Raw genomic sequence first — 25,350 nt, 5'->3', positions numbered from 1 at the left:
CATAGCAGGGTCATGTCACCTATAGCGGGGTAAGCTCCTTAGGAGTCCGTGGGCATCTCTAAGTAGGCAAACTTCAAAGGATGCTGATACTCTGATGGAGGCTGTACCCGCTCAAAGAGGTGCAGTAGCTTTTTGTCCTTTTTAACACATTCAAGCCAGGAAACACCCCGGAAACCTTTGGGAAGTGAACGCCTGGCTGGAGCAGGTGGAAAAGTAAGAGGAGCAGGACAATGTTTATGCTATCCTGTAGGATTTGTGTTTTGGAGGTGTCATTGTGTGGGCTGGTTATATTTTAGTTAACTCTTTTTGTCTTTGCAGCGATTACATTTTATTTTCTTAACAAATACAAATCAAGGTTCTGGGTCACAGCCCAGTTGCATTTTGCTTCAGCTAGAGTTTAATTTCCCCTTCTAAAAAGCGTTTTAAATAAGTTGGGCCATATGGAAATTGAGATGTTCATCAGCCAAAGAAACTTGAAGGAATTTGAAAAATAAGGTTACATATTTTTTGAGCTGTTTCTTAGAGTATTCAAGCAGAGTCAGAGCACAACACCAGTACTCAAAACTCCAGATTCAGTCATTTCCTTTGTTGGGATCAAGACTTAATCCGTCCCTACCTGTGTTTTCACAGCTGTAAAATGGGAGCTATCCCTATTAATGAGGGCCATTATATATTCTTTTTGTAAAGACTGTAATTTTTTTTTAAACAAGCAGAAGAAGATCATTTGTAAGGGTAGTAAACAAGGCAAAGTATATCTGCAGGAGAGAAACATGCATATTAGAGACTTCTCTGTTGTATTAATTTCTCATGCCATTGATCATTTCCATGCTGCTGCTCTGAGTTCTGCAGATTGAATGACGTAAGCACCACATGTAGTAGTGCAGGAAAAACTGCACAAAACCTGCCAAAATGGGACGGAGTAGTTACTGAATGGCAGGCCAAGCCTACTTTATGCACTGGCTCTAGAGAGAAACTTGTATGAGATGCGACACGTGTGAGGCGGTAGCAGACAGCCAGCTTGGTAAAATCTTCCTCTGCTTGGAGTCTGGATACTGTTTAGAGGAATTAAAGGGCTTCCCTGAGATGACAGGTCCTGCGTCCCTATCTAGTGCTTCATTCTCGAGTCAGTCGGTAACTGCAGTGAAGCAGTGGTGTTTCTTTTACCAGCATGGAGCCAAGAACGAGAAAATATAGGCCAAACAGTGAGTTATGTAATGTTATTCCCTAAGGGGTAGTATAAAGATGAGATGATTTCCTTCTGTCAAGACAAAGAGCAGCTGTACAGTTGCTCTGCAATGTTCACTCCAGCCCTGGGTTCCTTAGGAGCAATCCAGGCACGGAGTTGGGACACTGTAATATCAGATCCACCAATATCACTTTATTCCTTTCTACAGCTAATTCCTTCACAAATATTCCTTCGCAAAGAACCTGAGAAGTGAAATAGAGCCATTATGGCCTGAAAGGGAAACAGACCCAGTCTACAGGGAGAGGAAGGTTACAATTTTGATGTGTCTTTTTCTCAGGGATTTGAGGAGTGATAATGTGGATTTACAGTGCACAAGGACAGAACAGAGGTTTTGTGTTTACAGAGTTACACAAGGGAAAGTGAGGGAGTGAGAACTGCCTCAGAAGGTTTGTTAATTAGGCTATTTGGATGAAATAAATAGAAAGGCTAGACTGGAAGTGAAGGAGATATTTTATGTAAAATAGTAGGCTTAATATTAGTTAAGTAAACATACTTAATCTTAGCCAAAAGGCTGAGAAAAAAAGGGAACAGATAGTCCAATTATCCAGCCTGTTATTGGCCAGAACTGGATTTTGGAGGGTGATTGGTTGGTAACAATCCAAAATTACACAGACAGCAAGTCTTGAAGAGGACATCAGCCAGCCTTTAATGACTGCAGGTGCTCAGGGTCCTGGGTTTAATTCTGCTTGTGAGACAGCACCTCTGAAGTACAAAAGGGACGTACATATTTATGAAATATCAGGTTTTATCCCCTTTTTCAACTTTTCCACTTCTGTTGCCAGTTTATTCTCCCTGAGCACAGATTACTTTAAATATGTACATCTTCAAAGACAGAATGCCTGAAAACCATAGTTTTTATTCAGTTCAACTTTTTAGAGAATAAACCTCGGGTTTTAGCCAATCAATGCATTTAATCATTGGTAATTTAGAGAATCGAAACACTGAGATGGTTGTGTCTTTTTTGTCACTAATATAGAAAATACTGTATGTGCAGTTAGTAAACTGATTTATATGTAACTGATCTAGATTTGAATTTAGCTGTTTCAAATTAAATAATAAAACTTGTTTCCTGGGGAACTTAAAATGCAGTTTTTATTGGAAAAGGGGCCATGTCAGTGATATTTTGTTACTCATCAAATACGTTCTTTCCATGAATTCATCCCTGATTTGTTTGATGGAGTAGCAAAAATCCACTTTTTTTTTTAACTCCTGCAATTCCAGGTTGAGTTAAGTGAATGCAGTAGCCCTTGCAAATTGATGTGGCCCTTGTATCATCAATTAATATCCATGGTAGAGTTTGTGTCTCGAGGTGTCAATCTCAGTTGCATAGTAAAATACCAGTAATAAATTTAATTGGATTATATTCATACAGTATGACTTCAAGATTTCAGACTAACTTGTCAGGATTATTAGTGATAAAAAACCTGGTGACTTGTTGACTTAGCAAACTGAACTGGGGCTGTAAGCTTTTATTCTTGCTTTCCTTTCCTTTCTCTACAACTAAATTGTTCAGACTACAAATGCTGACAATGCTGCCATGCTCAGACTGAGATGTCAGAGACTTACATTAAGCATCATTAAGTCCCCGTGCTTTCAAGTAAAGCTGTAAAATCTATCGGTCCTCAAGAGCTCAGAGAGCCAAGGGCTGCGTGTTTCCACATGGGCGACTAATGACAGAGGCATCTGAATTTAACAGACACTTCAGACTTTGTGGCCTTACGTGATCCTGACATATCTCATCTGTAAAATTGTGATAATACAGTAGTATTTACATAGTGCTGAGGCGGTGATAAGAAATCAATAACAATCTTTCTCTATTATGCAGGAAGAGTTATGATTAGGGAATGAACCTTGTTCCTCTTAGCTGAATACTTTCCTCACTTATTTCATACAGCAGGAGCAGTGGCAACAAATGACCCGTCGTTTGGTTTTAAAAAAAAGCTGGCTCACAGAACGTGTGCTCACTGCCAGAGTTTTCTCTAACCATTGTAGAAACATTTTTAAACGTGCAATGTTAAGCTATGCATAAATATCAGTAGCTAATATTTTGTGCACCTATGAAGGTGAAAAGGGTTGTCTGATTGTATGTATTTGCAGATCTCTCTCTGCTTCACATTCTCGTGGACCAGAACAACAACATAACTTTCTTCTTTCAGGATAGTTAATGTTCTGGCCCCGAATTATAGCACCAGATGTGTTGCCACAGAAACAACTTAAAGGGAGAAGAAACTGCGAGCAAATTGCCTTTCTAGTTTTAGAGCCTCTCATTGGTTTCTGTGTGTGTTCTAAGTGTGCACAGCAGAGAATAGAGAGAATTTGATTTTTTTTCTGTTTCATACATCTGTCAGCATTTTGAAATTCTCTACAAAGGGTTGAAAATTGAAAGATATTCTATTATGAGCATGAGTTACGTAGCTCAGAGACATTTTGTATTAAATCCTGACTCATTTTTAGAAACTTTTTCTTTGGAAGTGTGCAGTGTGATAGCTGATTTACTTAGCTCCACTTGCAACATGCTTTGAAAAATAATTCCAGTAACAGTTGTTTCTGTGAAAGTAAGGAAACATTTGACTATATAAAATTATTCCAGATTTTGATACTGAGAATTAGCAGCACATTTTTACTTACTACAGTTGACATGCTGATGAAAAGAGGGAATGCATATAGGAAATATTTTGATTTAATCTTGCCCAGCAAGCCTTAAAGCAGCCAAAGCCCTTGATTTTAGCTAGCATTTATTTTTCTCAGAATAGATGCCACAGGATATTCTATTCAACATATCATTTTCTCAGCTGTTGTGAAAACACTTACTGGAACAAAATGCAACATGAATTACCTTAATATCCCCTTTTTACTTTTTTGGCCTCTTTAGCTGACGGTTTGGGGTAGAATAACAAGGCAAACATCCAGGAAGGCCAGAGCTAGAGCAGAACAGGTTGGCATGTGTAATAAATGAGTTAGAAACTCTTCAGATGTGGATACACCTAGTGTTTTCAAAAATACATTCTTCTTGTACAATTTACACTGATTTTGACCAAATCAATTTAAACTAGCAAAAATGCTGATGGAATTAGGTCTGCACTAGGATTTCAACTTTATCATAGTCATAGCATAAAATATAGCATCTGTAGCTAACATTGGTGGGCATTTCTCAAACTTGACTGAAGAATCTGGGAGCATTTACAAAAGGCCGAGATCTACACATAAGGAGTCTGGTTTCCACTGCTCTCTGTCATTCACGTGTTTGAAAGGTCTTTCTCCGTGCAAATTCTGAAATACTGTGGCTGGGTAGCTGAAAGAAACATAAAATTGCATTTATCTTATTGAAAGCTAGGGGGAAGTTTGTGTCGCTTTGGAGTGATGGAAAAATTTTACCATATGCATCTGTATGCATAACGCTACCCTATGATTTTGGAGGGTAATGGGCATAGAGCATTATGCCTTCTTTCAGCGTTAAGCCTTCTTTTATTATTTGTTTGTTTGTTTGTTTGTTCAATATTTTCCCTCTGTGAATTTTTTTTTTTCAAATCTTTTTTCCTATAGTCACACTTCTAAATGCTCCTCAGTTTGGAACTATGTAATTTATTCCCTTTGTTACTACCATTTTATACAAATCTGAGGTCTTCACTTCTGCACTGATGAAAATTGTTTGTAACAGAAGTATCAGAACATATGCAGCTGTACTAGAGTTAGGAGCAGTTACGCTCATGAAAATGGTTTTACCTTCTTTTAAGTGTCCTACAAGAGTAGAATTTTCTCAGTTTTGGAACTAGACTGCATACCGTGTCACACGTTTGAGCTTTGGCTGGTTTGCAGGCACGTACATCACCAAACAAGATCTGCCATAAAGATAAGAAATTCATTTCTCTCTTGCATTCTTCATTCAGGCAGAACTCCAGTTCTGGGTGTGGAAGGAATGCAGAGCTGGGCCTAGAGCTTGTGTCTGCACAGGTTAGAATGAACTTTCAGCGTAACATTTGGATCCGAGTCTGCATCCGTACTTCATGAGAAGACCACGGATATCTGAATCCAGGTTTCTGGTTCGGGTGCTCTTTGGGTCTGAATGAGGCCTTACGGGTGCAAGGTGATCCAAATGGCCCCTTAATTAGTTCACATCCCTTTGGTTTGATCCCCTGAGAAGGCAGGTTAGTCTTTCTTTACGTGGTAGAGCTTTCCCAGACAGACACTGTAAACTAGAAATATAGGTACTTACACTTTTCTTAAAAATGTCCTTTGGGCCTGATTTTTCTTGTGCTTGGTTTCAATCCAGTATTGAATAAGACTGGAAAGTCTGAATAATGTCAGTTCAGCTGCATTTGAGTTATTCAAGTGCATTTTAAAAATATGTACTTTCCACATGCATTTTTTCCATAATTCTCTGCACTTACATAACCTCTATTTTATTATTTAAATTGCCACAGGCTTGAAGAGGGAAAAATCATTCTCCAATATTGGAACTCAACAGATAAACAGGGAGGCAATTTAAAGACCTCAGTGGGCTTTAAAATCTTAATGTTTACTACTTTAGTGTTAGCATTAATAGGTTTATGTTTCTGCTAGTGCAGACAAAATACAATGTAATTAACCTCCAGTTTACCTATGCTCTGAATTTCTGCAATTTTTACATTTTCTAATTGAAATTTTACAAAAAGAGCTTAGGTTTCTCCAGATCATAAGGAAGGAATTTGTTTGATGGCCAGGGTATTCAGAAAGATTTGACACACAGATATTCCAAATGCATGTGCACATTTTAAGTAATTATTACAGTACAGCGTATGTAATGGGTAACTGTATGTGAAAATGTGGCTGATAGTTGTTCTATACAGAAAGTTCGCAGGCTTTTTCTAAAGTTTTGAAGATAACTGAGTTGTAGCAAGTTAGGTACCTGAATTTTACAACAGAAGACAATAAAAAAGAGCAAGTTAAAATGGGTGGATCATGTCTAAAAACGCATTGGCTTAATTCCATCAGTAGCATCACAACAAACTATATGTTTGTTGCATCTATCTATCTATCTATCTAACTGAACAATACCGTGTGCCTTTTTTCATACTTTTAAGACAATAGTATATGCCCAGACTATATCAAAAACTGTCGCTAGACTTTTGTTATTTATCATCTGAAATGAAAGCCCGCACTGTGATCTGGAAGGTAACACCACCTTTGAAGAGAGCCTTGCGTACAGAAAGCTGTCGGGAAATGCTGCTTTAATTAACCACAACTCCCACGGAAACAATAGAGCTATCCTTTGTGTAACTCTGCTGAAGTCACTGGATCTTGTTCCTAATTCCAGTGAGGCTGAGTTGTGCCCCTCCCTTTTTCTGAAGTGTTCACATGCCAATGTGTTGTGCAACCGACATAATTTGTTAGCAAATAAGGAAGAATTTAAATAACCTTAGAAGATCAGTGCAGGCATCCTAGCTGCGTGCAAACAAACATCAGAAGTGCAAAACAAGTAAGTAGCAGGACAAAGTATCTCAAAATTGCTTCAGCTTGGGTTCTTCAAAACCACGAGGCTAAGGATTATGTGCTGTCCTGCTCAGCAGGAGAAGGCTTTGGATGAGAACATATACTGCATCTTCTGGTAAGATCTCCAGTCCAGACGTAATTTCTGCATCTGCCCAGCCTAGCCTTGTTTTCTGCAGGAGCTGTAGTAATACCTGATGAATCCTTCTTCCATGTGTATGAAATTGACTGCTTTCAGTTTCACTTAAAGAAATAAGCAACTATACTTTGACCTGTAATTGTCAGATTATCTTTACAATACAGGAAAGCTTACTGTAAAATACCTCTCTTGAGTAAGCCAAGTCGTATGAAGCAAACCACTATTTTCTATTATAACACTGAATGCGCTGTCTGCCATTGCTGCTGTAACTGTGTCAGGATCTGGATTTAATTCTGGATCTGAAATTAGTATATTGCTGGAATCACTTGCCAGCATGTATATTTTGTATCTGAATGGCCATTTCTGAATTTTGAAGATCACCCAAAAGGGATTTTCTGCCAGTAAGTTCTCTGGGCTGTACATTCTCGACGGCAATTCTGCAGAGGATCGTGAGTGTGAGTTCATAAGATCAATGATCCATGCAGTGATGGTTGGAAGGTCGTACCAGTGGGCAAACTGCCAGGGGACACAGAACCTCACAGGGACATACTGTTCTATCTGCTGCCTCTCCAGCCAGGCATGGTTCCTTATTAACGGGAAGGCCTATCACTGTTGAGCTTATGGCACCTTTCAGCGTTCTGGCCCCTGCTGCCTTCATCTCAGGCTGATCTGGCAAGATGTGTGATAGTCATGTCTTTCCAAATTAAGTCTGTCTGATGCCAAAAAAGCAGATCATTGCACACACAATGTCTCTGATATCACTGGGGTCATCACAATACTGTGATATTTAACTATCTTCCCTACGTGTTGTTCTGACATTTAATGTTCTTTGCCAGTGATCTCATCCATTGCCACGATTCCTTAAAGTATCAATCAAGCAACAGCTCTGTGAATATGGACTATGCATTTGGCCGTCCACTTGCTGTGTTAGATCTCTCTGCAGCTCTACTAACCGTAACTTAACACACACCCGACTGTCATATCCCTGCATATTGCATGCTGAAAGTGATTGTTGTCTGTCCTCATTCTGTTAGCACAGTAGGAGCTGATGAACTAAGGGTCAGTGTGTACAGTGAACTGGTTGATACCTTGAGTCTTTCGCTCATTGGTTGTGGGTAAGAGCTCTTCAGACTCTTGAGTCAGTGTGTGTTAGCATTACAATTCACTTCTTCCATGTTGAAAGGGAGCAAAGAGAACTTTCTTACAGGGGGCCCAGTTTTGTCAAGTGGCATGATCCTACTCTGCAAGAGTGGTCTCAATTAAAATTGGCTCATAGGTAAGTAATAGAGCCTGGGTAACATAGACTAAGTCAATTTACATCACAAAAATAAACCTTGTTTTATGTGGCTTGAAGGACTTACCCACAGATTTTTTTTATAAACTGAGAATTGTAGTTGTTCTACGCTTGCCGTGTAGCCATACTAACCTTTGTCTTGTGCTTAAATTTAGTATTGCTATAATTTTGTCTTAGTTGAGGTATTTTTTTCAGTAGACGTATGACTTTAAAAGCTTCTGCAGGTATATTGATATGGCATTGTTGTATGGTAATACAGTTTATTCTTTTCACTGATGCTTTATAGCAGTACATCTGTACTTGCAAAGTCCTTGTAGTATCTAAAGAGACACAAGTAATTCTCACTACAGCTGTTAAGTCTCTGTCTATATTACAGGTTCACACCATCACCTAAATTGGGTAAGGACTGTGAAAAAGGGTTTCTTAGTCCAACATAGCTGAATTAGCAAGGGACACAAGTATAGAAGCAGTTATAGCATGCAGTACACTTGTGTAGTGCTAGTTGTTTTAGGTCTGAGGAATAATTTTAATGATGCTGATGGAAAGCATAGGCTTGCCAAGTTGCTCCATTCATTCTAGGAGAACTTTGTAATAATACCAGTATTCTGATGGCAGTGAGGTGCTGGTAGTATGGATACACAGACAGTGTCCATATAGAATTTTTTTACATTATCTGCAGGCTACTAATACCTTTCAAAACTGTACTAGATGTATTAAAACAACAAAGGTTTCTTGTATAGCTGTATAGATCGATGTTAAAAAGTTTTTGGCATAGCTGTGAGCACTGAGAAGAATGTTAAAAAAAATGAAACCCATAAAGATTTAGCTGTGCTGGCAAAATACTCTTACAAGAGCACTCTTTGCCAGGATTGCTTGTGTCTTTTGTGGGCAGAGGCAGAAACAAACTGACTCCTGACCTCAGTTACCTCTTCTGTTGGAGTTCTGTTGTTGCACTTACACATAGATGCTGAGTAAACTAATCCAATGTCTAAGAAAAACTCCTGTGATGCTGAAAAATATGAAACACTAAGCAGATGTGACTGCTAGTTGCAATAAAAGCTTTGCGTCCTCAGGGAACAAACAATTGGGCTCACAGTCTTTGAAGAAGTTTTAAGACGGAGAGCTGATTGATTTTTTTTTGTGCGCAAAACTGAAAGGCATTTTCATGAGTGACTCTTGCCGTGTTTCTTGATGATATTCACAACATTTCAAGGGACCTTAAAAATAGTTTAGCTTTTGGCCTAAATGTTGAAGTGGTTTGATCTCAACTGATCCTGCTGAGCAACTACCGCTTAGCATTGCTTAGCACTTCCAGTTATGTCTGCCTTTTTTTTTTTCCAGTGCGTAGCTCTCTTATGCTTGGGCTGGGTGATGCAGAAGACCCTGACATTTCCAGGAATTTATTATCTCTGGCAAAAGTGTTGTTAATGTCAGTTATTGATAAGTGGGAGAGTAAACATGTGGCTGAGCAGGCAGTATACTTTCCGTGGCATACTGCTAGTCTGATTTCATGTTATAGCACACAGTGGTCCTCCAAAGAAACATTCTTCTACCCCTAATTAATTTTGAAAATTGTTTTTACTGTATGATTTTGGTTATGACTTATCTGCTTCTTGCTCCTTTCTAATGTAGACTATTTCTTTCTTATTTATAAATTTCAGTCTCATTAGAGATATTTTCTAGTCTTGCTAGAAATACTTAGGATTTAAGAAGTAAGTGTGGCAACTGTATGAAATTCCAGTGAGTATGAAAAGGTCATTTTCACATGTCCAGACAGATTCTTTATATTTGATGACTGTGAAATACTTGAATTCAAAAGCAGTAACCAAAACATGGGGCTGAAAAAATGAAATTTGTAAAGGACAAGGCAAATCTGCAGTCCGTTATTCTGATGGAGGGCGTCACCACTTTCCTCTAGAGATGTGTTGTCAGAACTGCTTATGTGAGCTCTCACTACCCAACTTCCAGCAAGGTAACTGCTTCAGAAAAAATGCTAGAAAGAGTAATCTTTGCTAAGCTGTCTTTTTTAGGCTGAAATGGGTATATAAGGGGCACTCCATGGAGTCATGATCATTGTAGATTTTGTAGTCTTTCCTGGAAAACCATGTCCAGAAGCCAGTACACAAGTTTGACTCTTCTGGTTTTGTAATTTTCAAAAGGGTGTCCCTGTAATTCCCTTTAGGCTTGAAAAAATCCAGAACTGTCTTCTATGCAGAACCAGACTGACAAAATTTGAATATCTGGTTTAAAAGTAAATGTCCAGTTTAGACTGCATTTTGCTTAAGTGCTCGCTTCACCATGTATGTTCACCCAATATATGTTAGTCTTTCAGCTGTTTCCAAAGCCATCTCCTTTTGGATGTTTAATATTTGGATGTTTAAGAACCAATTAGTTCCATTTTGTTTTGTTTGGACAGTTTGCAATTAAGCATTCTTTCAAGTGGGCTTTATTTAGCTAATTCCGTCACAAAAATAAGCTCTAAGGGAATGAAGAGAAGTTCAAGCTAGCCAATGTTTATTTTTATTATTAATAATTTATATTATGGTAGTCCCCAGGGGAACTAGGGCCCCACTAAACCCAGTTTCCTCTGCGTGTAATGACTGTATCTCACAAAGCCTTATACAGCAGAAGATACTTTTTTGCTGCTGTGGCTTTAGTGCACAGACCCACTCTGCACTGCAAGGGAGTGTATTGCTGAAGAGCATATAAAGACAAATCAAGAACAGTTTTTTAAAGAAGCTTCAGCTAGGAACCAGAGGGAAAATCTGATGCATCTTTTCTACAGAAAGCCATCATTAATGCATTTTTCCAGTGTAAGTGCCAAATCATGACTACAAAGGTCTTGCTCGTCCTCTCTCTGAAGATATGGCAGTGCTCCCAGTGGCTTTGATGGGAGCAAGATCGGGCAGAGAAGCAATGGCCCTAAAAACCTTATTTCTTTCCAAAATAGCAGCAGAAGATGCTTTATATTTTAAGAACACACTGATGGGCAAAGTTAGTTAAAAAAATTTTCACAGCATCTGATCCTAAATATTTGGTCTACATTATGTTTTGCAGAGGTCTTGAAAGAAGGGATTTAGAGTCCTTTCACACCTGCTAAATGCAAAGGAGGCACAGAGACAAATCCTGGACTTCTGTAAATAGATCAGTTTGAACAGAGTTACTGCAGGTCATAGAAACTGAGGTTGGAGCCTGCTCTCTGTGGGATGCCTGTGTGAGTTAAGCAGATAGAACTGACATTGGGATGGACAAGGCTACGAAGTGGAAGTGCCTTGAAGCTAGTGAAAATTGTCATCATCAGGGGAATTACCATCCTTCTCCCATCCCCTTATGTGTCTTTTCTGTACTCTCTCCATAATTCTAAATTCAAAGTCTGGCAGAAGTTTTCCTGACCTATCTATTTCCGTATTCCTGTCCTCATTAGTTCAGTTTAAAGGGGCTAAAACATCTGTTTCCAAGTACAGCTGTGTGGTTAGTATGTAAGCCTTTTTTTCTTTTTCCATAAAAAATCACTAAATCTGGCCATTTAAACGTGTCTTAAGACACAGATTTTATAGGAGCTAGAGTTGGGCTGTGCAAAGTTCACCTCATTAAAAACAAACCCAAACCAAGTAAAAGCAGAGAGTAACAGCATAAAAAATGTGGGCCATGAATGTCAGAGTATATGTATTAGGAACTGGTAAGAAGTTAAGAGGAACATACAGATACACCCACATATGTTCAAAGGTTCTTGTTTTTTTCCACAAGCAAAGTTTACACACTCGTGGAGAGTCTACAGAAAGGGAACATTAGTACAGAACACTGTGTTAGGATTGCTATGACAGCTGCCCAAATTTGTTAGAAAACATAATGAGTTCAAGTCTGCGTTAGAAGATACTGAGTAAATTCAGCCTAGATAAAATGTTCAAACACAACAAATGATTTTTTGGCTGTTAACTGGCCAATAAGAGACATTCGACTTTGTCTTGACTTTGATACATCTTTTTAAAAAAATACACCCTTTTTCATTATCTTAAGATAGGTACTGAGATTCACTGATCAATAGTGGAAATACAGGCTTTGAAAAAACTAATTATATGTCTACTCAGCATTAAAGAAAATACTTTGCTTTAAAACTTTCTATACTTTTCCTCTTTTCCCAGCGTTCTTTGGGATACTCATCCTAACTTAGTAACTGCACTATTTCCATGGAACAAGATTGTCCTGGTAACACTTATGGGAGTAAAACATAGTTCCATGGGAAGTTGATTTAATACTTTAATTCTTACTAAAGAGACAATTTTCTTGATCAGACAACTAAATGACAAATAGTTTCTCCCATTTCAGAAGCATGCCCCAGGGTACACATTGGTCTATTGTGATTCAGACTTCAGTGTTTGAAGCTGTCAAACTGCATCCCATACAATGTCGAACACTAAACGTCACTGGAAGTTTGTAATCTGTTTTGGTTGATAGGTTCTTCTCAGGGTAATAATCAAAACATATATCTATCCATCACGAGGGTTTCTACTGAAGGTTTGACTTGGGACTTTCCACAACCCTAAGGCTGAGCTAAAGGACTTTCCTTATTTCATAATTGACCTGGAAATGTGCTTTTAGGAGGCTCCTTGCCTCCTAAAAGGAGGATAGAGACACGATCACATCTGATAAGTCTATCCATAACATATATTCCAGCATAGATTGGGGAAAACAAAGGAGAATGAGACATGTATTACAGAAGAATGTTCCTTGGGCTTTCTAATTAAGAAGGAGGAACATCTCAAGTACAGAGTTGGTAGGATTCAGTGCTTGGCTGCTGGGCAAGTTTTCCTTTGTCAGAAATGGGAGAGCCTGTTCATCACTTTTAACTTGATCGCCCTCAGTGTCATCTGCTTCTTCTCTTGTTAGGAATTTGGTTTAAAGCATTCATTATAGTGTACCTAACTGCAGACTCAAATTCTGCCAAAGCTGAAAAAGCTGCAAATCAGGCTAGCGTGTGGAGCCTGCCACATTCCTGAATCTCTGATTCAGGCTTGCAAGTTTGTCATCAAGTTTGAAATTGAAACCAGAGGAGCTAGCAGCAAGCCCTGTGCTCATAAATCAGCTGATAATGGGTGAATTGTTCTGTGCCTTCCCCTGAGGAGGAAAGCAAAGCTCAGTGCAAAATCACTCACAGCAGCTAGAAGAGCTGTGATGTAGGCAAGCAGGGAGAAACTACATGTGGCCATATGAAAATGCCACATACTTGCAAAGGAAGTAAACAAGGATTTTGGTTATATGCAATCACCGCTTTTTTTCTTATTACATTACCAAAACGTTACAGTGGGATTTACAGCCAGCCTTGATTCCAAGTCATAAATTTCCATGAAAGAAATACGCACAATACCTCAGTGTGTGATCCGTGACAAGGTCTGCTTTGTGCTTCGTTTGATATCTGCTGCCACTAGAGGGAGGTACAAAATTGACCACAAAATTATGCCTTGAAAAATAGTTTCCAGGTCATTTACTAAGTGCAGGCCAACATTTGCTGCTGGGATTCTGCTCGAAATCTGGAATAAATGACTGATTAATTTCCTCTGGATGTGCAACTGTGTCACTGAGAATGGAACTTGGATCTGTATTGCTTAGATGATCGCTAATTAGAAATACAGTAAGATTCTGAATCGCAGACTTGAAAAACAGGTCATCTTGGACTTGAAAGTTGAGTCCTGTGTTCAAAGAACTACACTGAAAATGGTTACATCAGAGACACTACCTCCGGCACAGGAGAAGCTATCTGAGGGGACTGCTTATGATATTTTAATTTATTGCTGCATAGGAGACCTGGACTCCAGAACTTCATTTCCAGAAGCTGGCATAAAGCTATAGAAGGGCCTAATGACTAAAGCAATAACTTGGATCAAAGCCGTTTATCTGATTTCCTTTTTATGGCTTGAATATGGCTAGAAGGAAAGTATGTCAGCTATGCAGTATTTAACTATATATTTAAGAGTTGAATCTGCCTAGATAAAACTTGCAAAACTACCAAAACTAATTACATACTGAACCCCCATCTTTCTAAATGTAAGATATTAATGTAATTCTTAGTAAAAATCAATTGAACTAGCTCCAAGGAGCCTAAATTTCTTTGGAGAATGGGATTATATTCCTGAAACATTTGAGATTTTCGAAGTGCAAAAATTTGGTGCAAAGTGAAGGACCCATCTAATAATCTGAGTTAAACAAGGTTGGGCCAAGAAGTTCTGTGGAGCATGCGTGCAACTATGTGGGGAAACAAAATCTTCCACTCGCAGCAAAACTGCTGTGTCATTGCTCACCCTGCTCAGCAGAAACGTCTTGGGGATATGGATGGAAGGACGACTGGTGGTGGCTCTGTACGGCTGTAGCCAGTGGACTTGCCAGCACTGAAGCTAAACATACCTCTTTGGTAGAAGGTGGTTTCCTGCAAGGATTGCATTTTTCTGTAAAAAAAAGGCTGAACAAGTTCAGCTGTCTAGATGGTTTCATTCCCTTTATAGGGACCAGGGAGATGAAAGGCATGAGTAGGGGTGAGAGGGGAGAGCAGGGAAAGTGCAAGGAAGAAGCAAAATTTACCTCTTAGCGCTTCAGAGAAAGATGATAAAAGGGCTAAGGGGTAAATTTCCAAAAGCTTGTCACAGACAGCTGTTTGTGCCCATTTCCCCAAATATGTTTTAACCTATAAAAACAAAGTGTCAAATCTAAATTTTCCATCTCTGTAACTGCAGTGGCTCTTGCCCTGTCTGTGTGGCAGACCAGCTACAGTTATATGTGTTGGTGTGAGACACCAGTCCCAGATAAATGATACCCACAAGTCAGAATTCCTATGTTAAAGTGAATTACACAAAACTTCAAGTGACTTTTCATCTCTAGAAAATAACCAGAGTAGTGTTCTTAGTTCTGCCAATAATTGTATAAATAGAATGTTTGTCTAACAATTGGACAAAAATGCTTAAAATTTAAGGGGTTTTAATCATAAATTTGGAATGTTTATCTAGGAAAGTAGACATTGCTACTGAGGTCAATGGTTTTTCTAAGGAATGCTTGAGAGCAAAGATTAAACATAGTGTGTATTTTCCCAGTGGATTCAACACTGTGCCGTACACAAGATTGTCACTTTATTCTTTGTTCAGTCAGCCCTCATTACATCTACCTTTCGAGTAATTAGGGCTTGAATCACGATGTTATCGCATCTCAGGAGTTTAATTAATTTTAATAGTCTTGACTCTTTAGATGTCCAACACTGCAATGTAAGTGCCAAGGTCTGGAAATTTCCAGCGTATTCCACGGTACATTAAAATCACAGAAAGCTTCAGTGGTTCAGGCTCAGATCAGCTCTAAGACTTTGTTCAAAATGCTTGACAGTATTGTAATAAGTTGCTGTGATCTGATTTTTTTAATCAGTGTCACGAAAGGCTCAAATGCCATTGTCTGCCCCAAGTGTTTTGAAATGAATACTACCCATCGTAAGCATTCGTAAGCATCGTAAGAAGTGTTAGTTAATTCCATTGTTCCCGAGTTTTGAAATAAATGAGGAAGAAAAATAATTTTAATGGTAGACAAATGTAGCTCAGTTTGCAAAATCAGTCTTAAATCTGACTTATGCTAGAAATTTTCTGGTGTAATTATGTTAGGGTTGTCTTTTCACCTATGAAATTTTTGCGATATGTATTTGTGTCAGCTAAAATCCTAATACAGATGCAGTTACAGCAGCAAAACAGTTATTCTGGTGCAGTTTGTAATAAATTCATAGAAATGGAGTGAGTAACTTAGCACCTTTGACTGAAGGATTTTTCGAAACAGCAGATGATTAGTTGGAATCACAGATAACTTTTAGAATAAGTCCAGAGAATGTCCCTAAATATTCATATACTTAATCGCTACTGATTTTGGTTACATAGAGTGAAAACTGGGTTTCAGTAGAAATGGTATACAACCAATACATATTAATGGCAAATTTGTTCGGCTCTTATGGACCTAAAGTGAATTTTATAAAACCATGCTCTAAAAAGACAGATTCTGAGTGGCAACCCTGCAACGAAGTCTTTGTGCTATGTTATGCTGTAATCCACTTACTGAGAGGATTCTCCATACAGCACACATATAAGCCACGTATTTTAGAGTGAAGGCTGCAGACCCTCCAATAAAATGTTGAGCACATCTGATACTGAGAAAAGGATTATGTTATGATAATACAAAATTAAATCAGCTCTGTTTGGTTTCCATGACTAGAAGATAGAATGGCTCTGTTGTCCTTCCAAGTAATGCTATTGTAGCATTTACGATAATATACGAAATTCACAGCAAATGTCTAAAAATGTAAGGAGAAAGTTATCATCAGGCAGTGTAAGACAAATTGTCATGATAACATAATGTATCCAGCATCATAAACATGATCCTAAGACATTGAAGCGCTTGACATTCGATAATTTGTGTTCAGTCACCGTGTTTATCTTCTATAGTGACTAATAATGTACTTGATTTCAAATGGGCTTTTATTTTGTTAGGCAGGTGCTGCTTGCTGAAGCCTGTGAGCAGCAGGTACTGGGCACACTAGTGAGGGGTGCAGGCACGTGGTGCCCGGGCTCTCAGCTCGGCGTGCGTGCCTGCCGTTAGCTGAAGGGAGCAGAAATCTGGTAGAGTTCTTGAAGACACATGACTAGGAGCCAGGGTATGTCTCTTCACCAACTGGTCATTCATAACTGGAACATTATAAATGTTAAGGGAACGTGAATACCTTGCTCTAGCAACAGTTCACCAAGTTCAAGTGAACCTCTTGGAGATATTAAAAGCAAAAACATGGCTACTAATTCAAAGTACAAAACACAAGCAGAAGTATTTGCAAGAAGTCAGTGAGTCATATTTTCCTCTTAAAATTGTTGAAACCATTGTGCCCAGAAACAATTAAATATGTGACTAGAGCTGGAAAAGTTTAGCCATAAACACAAACAGACACCAGTTTTTTGTTTATAGAGGATGAAGGTCATTTGGCTTGAAGAGTATCCGAATACTAACAGAGACGAAGCAGAACACGCACTTTGAGTGTAGTCACTGCGGCATGGAAACTCGAATGTTTGGCCTTATGGGCCTGGATACTTGGTAGCACTGAAGGTTAAGTGCTAACAGTCTATTATGGCAGATCATTGAAACAGGAACAAACAAACATAATTCTTTCTTTTGGAAAAAAATACTCCTTTGATTTATACTAAAAATACATTTCTGAGACATGAAGTCTCAAACTGATGAAATTGCACGTATTAAAATGTTTGGGTCAGTTAGTACCTGGCAGTTGGGAGGTCTGTTTAAGACTCTCAGGCTTTATAGTTCTTTGTCAAGACTCCTTGTTTTTCCAGTAGTTCAGTCTTTCTATTGCCCCTGGCAATAGACTCCTTTAGCTTGGCCTGGTATTTTTGCGCTCTGTGTATGCCAGTCCCCAAGCAGCTACTGAATTCACGTTTTGTGCTTTTGGGGAAGATTTAGAAGAGAGGAAGTTCCTCTGCTCCTCGGGGTATAATCCCTGTATTTGTTAGAGGTGGGAAGACAGATTTGAACTTGGCTTTGCTGAGGTTCCTTACCTGATTTATTTCTAGCCTAAAGGGAGAGTTCAATGTGAGGTGTGTCCAGATGCTTTTTCTCAGGGGCAGTTGTAACATAGCTCAACACTTCTGTACAGACACTCTGGCTAGCAAAACCCTCTGTTTAAACAACTGCATTTATAAATCTTTCTTATAAATAAAATATTGTCTTGACATCCTACTTATGTTCTTCTATTCAGAAGTGTGAGAAGAGCTGTCAGATTTCTAGGTCACTACAAAACATATATATATATGCAGGTGTGTACCGAGTGGTATTTGACTTCGTCGACATTATTTCAAAGTGAGAAAGATAACCCCTTTAAGGGTGCTTTACTAACATTATTTAAATTCTCTTCCTTCTTATGAGAGAGAACTGTGAAAATGTGCTTGTGAATTACTTTTGAATGTAGCTACGCGGTCAGTGGCCTTGAGGACTGAACTTTGTGCAGCTAAAAAAAAACAAACAACCCATGAGAATTTTTAAATGTTTATGGCTGTGTGCAAGTGAGGTCCCATTCATCTCTCATTTTAGTAATTTGTAACAGCGTATCTTCTTTAAGTCCAGAATTATATTTGTTTTGTAAAAACACGTGGCAACAGAATCAAGCCTAAGCAATTTATTACTGAATTTTGGAGGTCTTACATTTCTGACTTCAGTCTTCACACCTCGAGTTCACTACCACAGATTTTTACTTCAGGGGTCTACTCATTGTTGTCCACTTTCTATTCCCTGTCAACGGTCTGTCTGGTCTTGTTTGTTTTGTATCTATGTGCTTCAGAGGCTTTTAGTCTCATGTCATGCAGGTTTAGGAGGCCTATAAAATTAAATAAGATTTTCCTGCGCTGTCTTCCTTCCTTTTACTCATGAACAAACTTTCCCAAGTTAAAGAGCTGAAGAGTAGATTCTGGTAATCTGGCTTAGCCTTGATCAGGAATGTGGTCAATAACCATGAGGCTATTGCTTTTAATTCTTCCTCTAACAGCTTGTTATGCAATTACATTTTTCAGTAAGTTGCATGTATTTTCAGTCTAATGATCCTTTTGATGGGGTGGCTGTTCACAGAATTATAAGCATCTGAAAACTAGAGGAAAGAATGGAAAATATTTTGAAACTTCAGCTGTGATATGATGCAAGTACAGTCTCTGATTAAGGGTGTTAAGGAGGCATCCTTTCAAAGCAAGAGAATGTAAGTGCTGTGCAGTTTGATTAAAAGGTGATTAAGACACACCTAAATTTTTCCATGTAACAGATTTCTGTTGAAACCACTGAACCTGTGGGGTCATGTGGACTTTGATGCACTGAGATACAAATACCTAGCCATGGCCAACACCTCTTTTGACAAACTAGTTAGATTGCAAAGCAGGTAGCTATTTGGTTTAAATTTTCACATTTTGTTCTAAAAACTTTTGCCTGTTTTTCATGGATGTATTCATAACTTTGGCACAGCCTGTACCAAGCTGAAAAGGAAAAGAAGTGGGGGTCTTAAACTTCAGCCCAGGGAACTGACTGAGCAGCTTCTAATGAGATAGTCAGGTCTCACTGCAAGAGCTCTGCTTGTCCATGAGAACTTTTATTGCTGCTTTGGTAGATAATGATACCTAAAGCATAGTAACTTACAGTAACTCCATGTACTTGTAAACGAGCCCAGAATTAGCAAAACACTCTCAAATCTCACCCCTCTCAGGAAATATATTTAAACATTGAGTTCTTTATAGGTAGTCTGGAAGAGCGCTGAGTTAAATTGCTCTCTGAATGAGTGGCAAAGCCAGGAGAACAGTCTCACCTTGATGTTTCTGGGCTTCTAGTCAGACTAATTGTAGCCACCATGCTGGTGGGGTAATGCCAGGCACAGGGTTCAGTGTGGATGTCTCTTTCCAGTACTTGCTCTGATAGATAAAGAACTTGCTGTTCTTCAGAACACCTTCTGTAAGGTAGGACAAACTTCTGCGTGGAGCATGTAGAGGTCTTTACTGGAGTTTGTACTTCTCTCTACAAATAGATCCTCCAGCTTTTTGTTTTACTCAGTTGTGGGGAGAAAGGAAGAGAATTTTTCTGTATATGAACTGTCCGAGTGATTTTCTACAGCTGCTTTGAAGGATATGTCTGTTACTTATATTGTAACTTGGATTCTATAGACATATGGCAGAGAACACAATTCTCCAGAAAGCGAAAGAGTTTGACTGATGGAAAACAGAAGAGAGCAATCCAAGAGAGAAATCTTGCCAGAGGAGGAGCATGAACTTGAAATTTACTCTTGAAACCAAACTTCTGCCTTGGGCTTAAGTACCACACTCAGCCAGTCTTGCCATTGACTTCACTGTGGCTCTGCACAGATGCAGGGAACTGCTTTTTGGACCTGACTAAGTCTGGAGTTTAAGTATTATTCTGGCATCTGTATGGATTTGGAAATACACTGGTTGGCCTGAACTCCCTAAGCAGTGGGACAATTAAAGGGTTTTTCAAAAATCAGAAATGTGGAGAGCCTGTGAATTGAGGCTATTCTGGCTTTCATATAATGAGTTTGTAAAATCAATCAGAAATTGAAGAGGGCATGAGAGATTTCGTTTAAGACTATTCAGTTCCTTATTAATTGCATTGCGGATGGCAACAGAGGAAATGTGTATAGCAGACAAGTCTTTTTTCTATTTAATCTACTGTCTGTTGTTCTGACTTTCCACTTCCATGCAGCTCAGCATTGCAGCAGCACAAGCCGGAACTGCCAACAAGGCTTTGACTCATCTGGTTTTTTGTTTATTTCAGAAGCCGACAGACTTACTGACTGGCAATCATGTCGGTCAAACTCACATTCATCTCTCCTGGTGATGGGGGTGGTATCAGCAGGAGTTGTTCCTTCACTGGATTCAGCACTGTGCAAAGCAGAAAATTAGCGTAAGTAACACAAAAAGAAAAGCAACCTGGTGAGTTTTGGGCAACAGACATTAGCTTTGTCAATGTGATTTTCAACCTAAGGCATCTCTGTGTAGTTGTTCCTTAATTTTTATCTTAAAACTATTGAGTGTTGTCACAGTTCACTGATAAATAGCTATACTTCACACCATACTGACTTCTATACACGCTGCACTTCAGAAATGGTTTGATTTCAGAGGTTATGTATCAGACTGTTAACAGTGTACATTTCTTCTAGAAAAAAGCAGGAAGGGCTGCCACCCTTCTGAATAGTTACACTAATTAAAAATCTCATAGACTTTAAAAAAAGATCGGGATAGTGGCAAAATATGTAACGAGACTCAACTCAATAAAAAAGCAGGAAGGGCTGCCACCCTTCTGAATAGTTACACTAATTAAAAATCTCATAGACTTTAAAAAAGATTGGGATGGTGGCAAAATATGTAACGAGACCCAACTCAATTTCTCTGAGAGCATTACAGGAGAGGGAGGGCTGCTTTCAGGTGATGCCACGAATGAGAGGGAGGAATACAGACAGCCTGAGGAAGCTGCTGCAAATTCACTGTTCTCAGTAACAAGTCTATAGTAGAGCCAAGGTTGCAGTCCAGTCTTCAGTCGAGCTCTGTAATTGCTAAACCATCCTGCACTGTTTTTCTCTTTGTGCTTATCATAAGTTGTTGTGTAGCATTGCACTGTGTAGGTGGCTGTGCAGCTTTTCTACTACAAGTGCTCTTCTGTTTCTGAGTTTAGTGATCCCCATGCAGCCTGTCGAGTGCTTTTGGAAGATACGATGTATAAATGGGAAATTAATATAATCTCTGACTGCCAATACATGCTAGAATAATAACAAAGTGAATCATTTAGTGGCATCATATAGATGTATCGGAAAGTATGCACTTAAAAGTATTGTACTCAAAAAAATCCTATTGTGTATCAGTGAAATACCTGATTTGTGTCATATCTTTTCAAAGAACCAAATGACTGAATTAACCTTTTAGTTAAGTGCAGCATGATAAAGTATGAGCAAAAATTAAATTCCAGTGTGATTGTGATGTAATCAATAACTCTTCATATTTGAATAAATTAATTTGTTGTTGGAGCTGAAAAATAATATTACACTCAGCAAAGATGGGATATCAGAAATCATACCAATCACTAAGATCTTGAGAAAAACACTGTCAATGAATTATTTAAGCAGACTTGAGCTCAAGTACACATTGGGAGTTCTAACAGGGAAAGAATCTACCAGGAAAAGTGTTGAACAGCTGTTTCTCCAGCGAAGACACAGTCCAGCAGGGTGAGAATGCTACAAACAGAAGAATTCAAGTATCTCTCAAGATTATTCTGTTACTTGTAGCTGCAAAGGTTTTATAACCAAATGCCTCTCTTTATGCATTTTTTCTGATGTTGCTTTCCATTATTTAAGTGTTTAGATTGACGGTTTGTTCAGAAATTCCTGCAACGAGGAAAATTCACGTGCTAAATACTCAGTTACAGCTCAGTGAACACCCGAGAGCCTTTCCCAGCACAGTGGAGAAATTTTTTAATCACCCTTTCCTAACTTATCTCTCCCTCAGGCACTGTTGCAAAACACAGCAGGAGATTGCAGGGGCCCTGTGCAAGGTCTATCCAAAGGATGACACACAAATCAGGTCCACATGGAGATTCTTAAGCAGATGCTAAATATAGTTTTGCATTTCTTTACCAACTTCCTTTTGAGACTCTCAGTCAGACACACTATTTCCTTTTTCTTCACAATGGTCTCTACGGGAAGTAAATATTACTACTGTTATCTACAAAGTGGGAAATCTGATACTTAAATTATTAAGTTCACAAGGGAAAGCAGTAACATAGCGTGTAGCTTTTAGCTACTGTCCCTAAAGGCCCATGTCAGCCACTTAACTTTTCTATGAAATGTATGGAAATGGGATTTGTACCATCAATGCACTGAGTATGCATGGGCTACATCAGTCAGCAGGAGATATCGAGGAAAACGGTGAGTTTTAAATCCCAGCCTGTCCATATGCGGTGCTTAGATGCTGCACTCGAACTGAAGGGAAGTAATTTCCTCAATTTAGGATTTACAGTCCAAAACTCTGAATGTAGTCCTTTCATTTGCAAAAATAAACAAAATCCAGGATTAATTTGGGCTTTTTAATTTCAAAAGATAGAATTATCTTGTATATTCCATATGATATCTTGCTAATTGGACTACTCATCTAAAGCATGGAACTGGATGCTTTTCCTTCTTTGCATGAAAAAATTTTAAGTGATGATCCTTCAAGGAGACTTTTCAACCATTCTGGTTGGCTAGACTGGTCCTTCAAGTGTTATTCCTGTTGAAACCCTCTCACTTTGCATGGAATACTCAAAGATTATATAATGAAAGAAAACAGTATTACTGTAAGTTTCTAATTGAACAGTTATGTTCCTCATTATGGGTAATGTCAGCTCTGAGTGGTTTGGTTAATTAATACATTAAGCTATTATAAAAACCTGAGATAATAATTGGAGTGAAGAAATTAAATATCCAGTAACGTTTGGCAACACCTAATTTTATTGGGGTTTTTTTGCAGAATATATGTTATAAATGGAGTTAAGTAGAAATTTAGTACCAGGACAATTAAAATAGTTACTCAAAGGTTTCTATAATAGGACTGCTGACAGCTCTCAGGTGTGCTGGGCCTAGGATTTAATCACCAAGCTCAGTAATCTCCTTAGACCTTCAGTCACATGCCTAGAACTTAAAACAGACAGTGGCTAAGTATTAAGCCTGTTAAGTTCACAATTTCTCCAGGTGAGCTGAATTTAGGATAGTGAATATAAAGAAGGTGGAAAGCCTCCCTGAGAGCACCTGGTTGGTTTGGTGAGATGGGACAATTCTTTGGGTACTGTTGTTTTAAAGGTTTGACTTACAGGGAGTGTTGACAAAATTATATAAAAATAACTAAGAGGAGTACACAGGCAGAGGTAAGCCAGGTATCTGACAACGTGAAAGAATTGTTTGCAGAGAGCTCGTTTTCTGGTTTAAATGGGTTGGATAACTAATGTGTTTAGCTAAGGGCTTGGGGGATTCTAGCTCTTCAGGTTAGCATAAAAAAATCCACTGTGGGGAACTTTTATTAGAAATATTATTTCATTTTCATTTTGTAGTTGCTTTTAAAAGTAACTAAGGTGTTTGACACTAAAAATCAACTTGATAATTCTATCTTGTATGAAATCTGGGCTTGGTAACTTGCTTTTCTAAAACATAGAAGGACTGTAAACCATGACTTAAAGGCATGGTGAACGCAGGCAAAGGAATAGCCATTTCTAAAGGCTTTTTCTGTCAGCTTTATCAGTTAAACCTTGAGCAGATCGAAAGTTTGTATTGTTTTCCTGAATTGCAAGTGAGAGTCAGAATGGGGATGTCCTTGTCCTGTGGCGTGGCTGGCCTGGCTAGTGCTGTAGGTGGCCCAACAGCTGGTGTGCCCGTGCACATAAGCGGGGGTATAGCGACCTGCCACATGTGTCTGCTAAGACAATGGCTGGCACTATGAGCATTAACTTGTTATTAGCCTGTTAGGAAAATGAGCTTTTCTATTTCTCTTGCACAGTGCCTCCCACACCTTCTCAAAGGAAGGGGGACCTGCACGTTTTTTTCTTTATTTGAAAAGGATAAAAGAGAATCGCTAGGCTTCTTAAAGCCTGCATCTAGCTTGGAGAAAGAGCTATTTCTGATTGAAGTTATTATTGCTGAAATAAAAAAAAAAAACCTTGCAGCTTTTCTGCACTAGGTATTTAGGGCTGGGCCTTAACTTTTGATGTAATCTGTGAAAGTGTTCTCCGGGTGTCCAAGAGCTTTATTCTTTTGAGTAAAATTATACAGGTTTTGACATATAACTTGTAGCCTGGAAGCTTTGTGGCTTAGGCATTTCTCTTCTCCCAGGTGATGGGTTTTGTCACTTTCCCATATTTCTTTTCTCTTTCTACAGAAAATCTCTCAGCAGAAGTTCAGTGAGGTCAAGAATGTCACTGAAATCCCCCAAGGCTTATAATTCTCTGCAGAAGGGGGCAGTCGTCTGGGATCCAAAGCCACTGCAGGTGAAGAAAGTTTTTGAAGCTTTGAAGAAAGGACTTAAGTAAGGACTTGTTAAGTACTGCAATTTGCCTTACCTAGTCATGCTGCTTAAGTCTGTGTGTTGCTGTTCTCTGACTCTGTCTGGCATCTATAAACACATGTAGTGATTTTCCCAGACACTGGCTTGGGACCTTGCAAAACAAGTTTCATTCACTACCAGACAGTCTGTTTGCAAGCAAAGTGCTCTGGTGTTTTTGTTTGTTCCTGGTTTGTCACACTTCGCTGAAAAGTCTGTGACAGCCAGAGCTCTGTGCCGAGGTTCTCCATCTCTTGGGGAGCAACTGAGCTCTCTTGAGCAAGAGAGGTTTTTGGAGCATGCAGGGTGCAGGCAGGAACTCTGCAGATCAAGGAGAGACTTGGATAGGCGTGGGGCAGCCAGACCTGGGTGGAGTGATTGGCAGAAAGTTTCTGGAAGGGGAGCTGTGTGGAGTTTGCTTTGACTCAAAAAGCTGACTTAAAACCAAGTCTGAAAGCAAGGGTGTGCCCTGCAAAGACTCAGTGGGGAGGCTGGTTCATAAACCATTTCTATTATCCCTGGGCTGATTAGAGAACATGAAGTCAAGAGCTAGAAATTCTAGGGAGGGTTGTCTCTTTGTTTGGCTGTT

At 38.9% G+C, this 25,350-nt stretch overlaps 1 protein-coding gene across 1 annotated transcript in view; it reads left to right on the top strand.

Moving 5' to 3' along the window:
• The first annotated feature begins 20,506 nt into the window (after positions 1 to 20,506).
• Positions 20,507 to 25,350, top strand: part of FAM65C (family with sequence similarity 65, member C) — a 29,856-nt gene continuing 25,012 nt past the window's right edge. Inside the window, exons 1-2 of the mRNA XM_009867713.1 lie at positions 20,507 to 20,607; positions 24,600 to 24,746. Coding sequence (XP_009866015.1) covers positions 20,507 to 20,607; positions 24,600 to 24,746 — 248 coding nt within the window. The remainder of the gene's footprint in view (positions 20,608 to 24,599; positions 24,747 to 25,350) is intronic.

Source organism: Apaloderma vittatum, unplaced genomic scaffold, assembly GCF_000703405.1.
Source record: "Apaloderma vittatum isolate BGI_N311 unplaced genomic scaffold, ASM70340v1 scaffold38344, whole genome shotgun sequence".
Classification (NCBI taxonomy): domain Eukaryota; kingdom Metazoa; phylum Chordata; class Aves; order Trogoniformes; family Trogonidae; genus Apaloderma; species Apaloderma vittatum.
The sequence above is the reverse complement of the archived record's forward strand: the minus strand, read 5'-3'. Positions and strand labels throughout refer to the sequence as shown.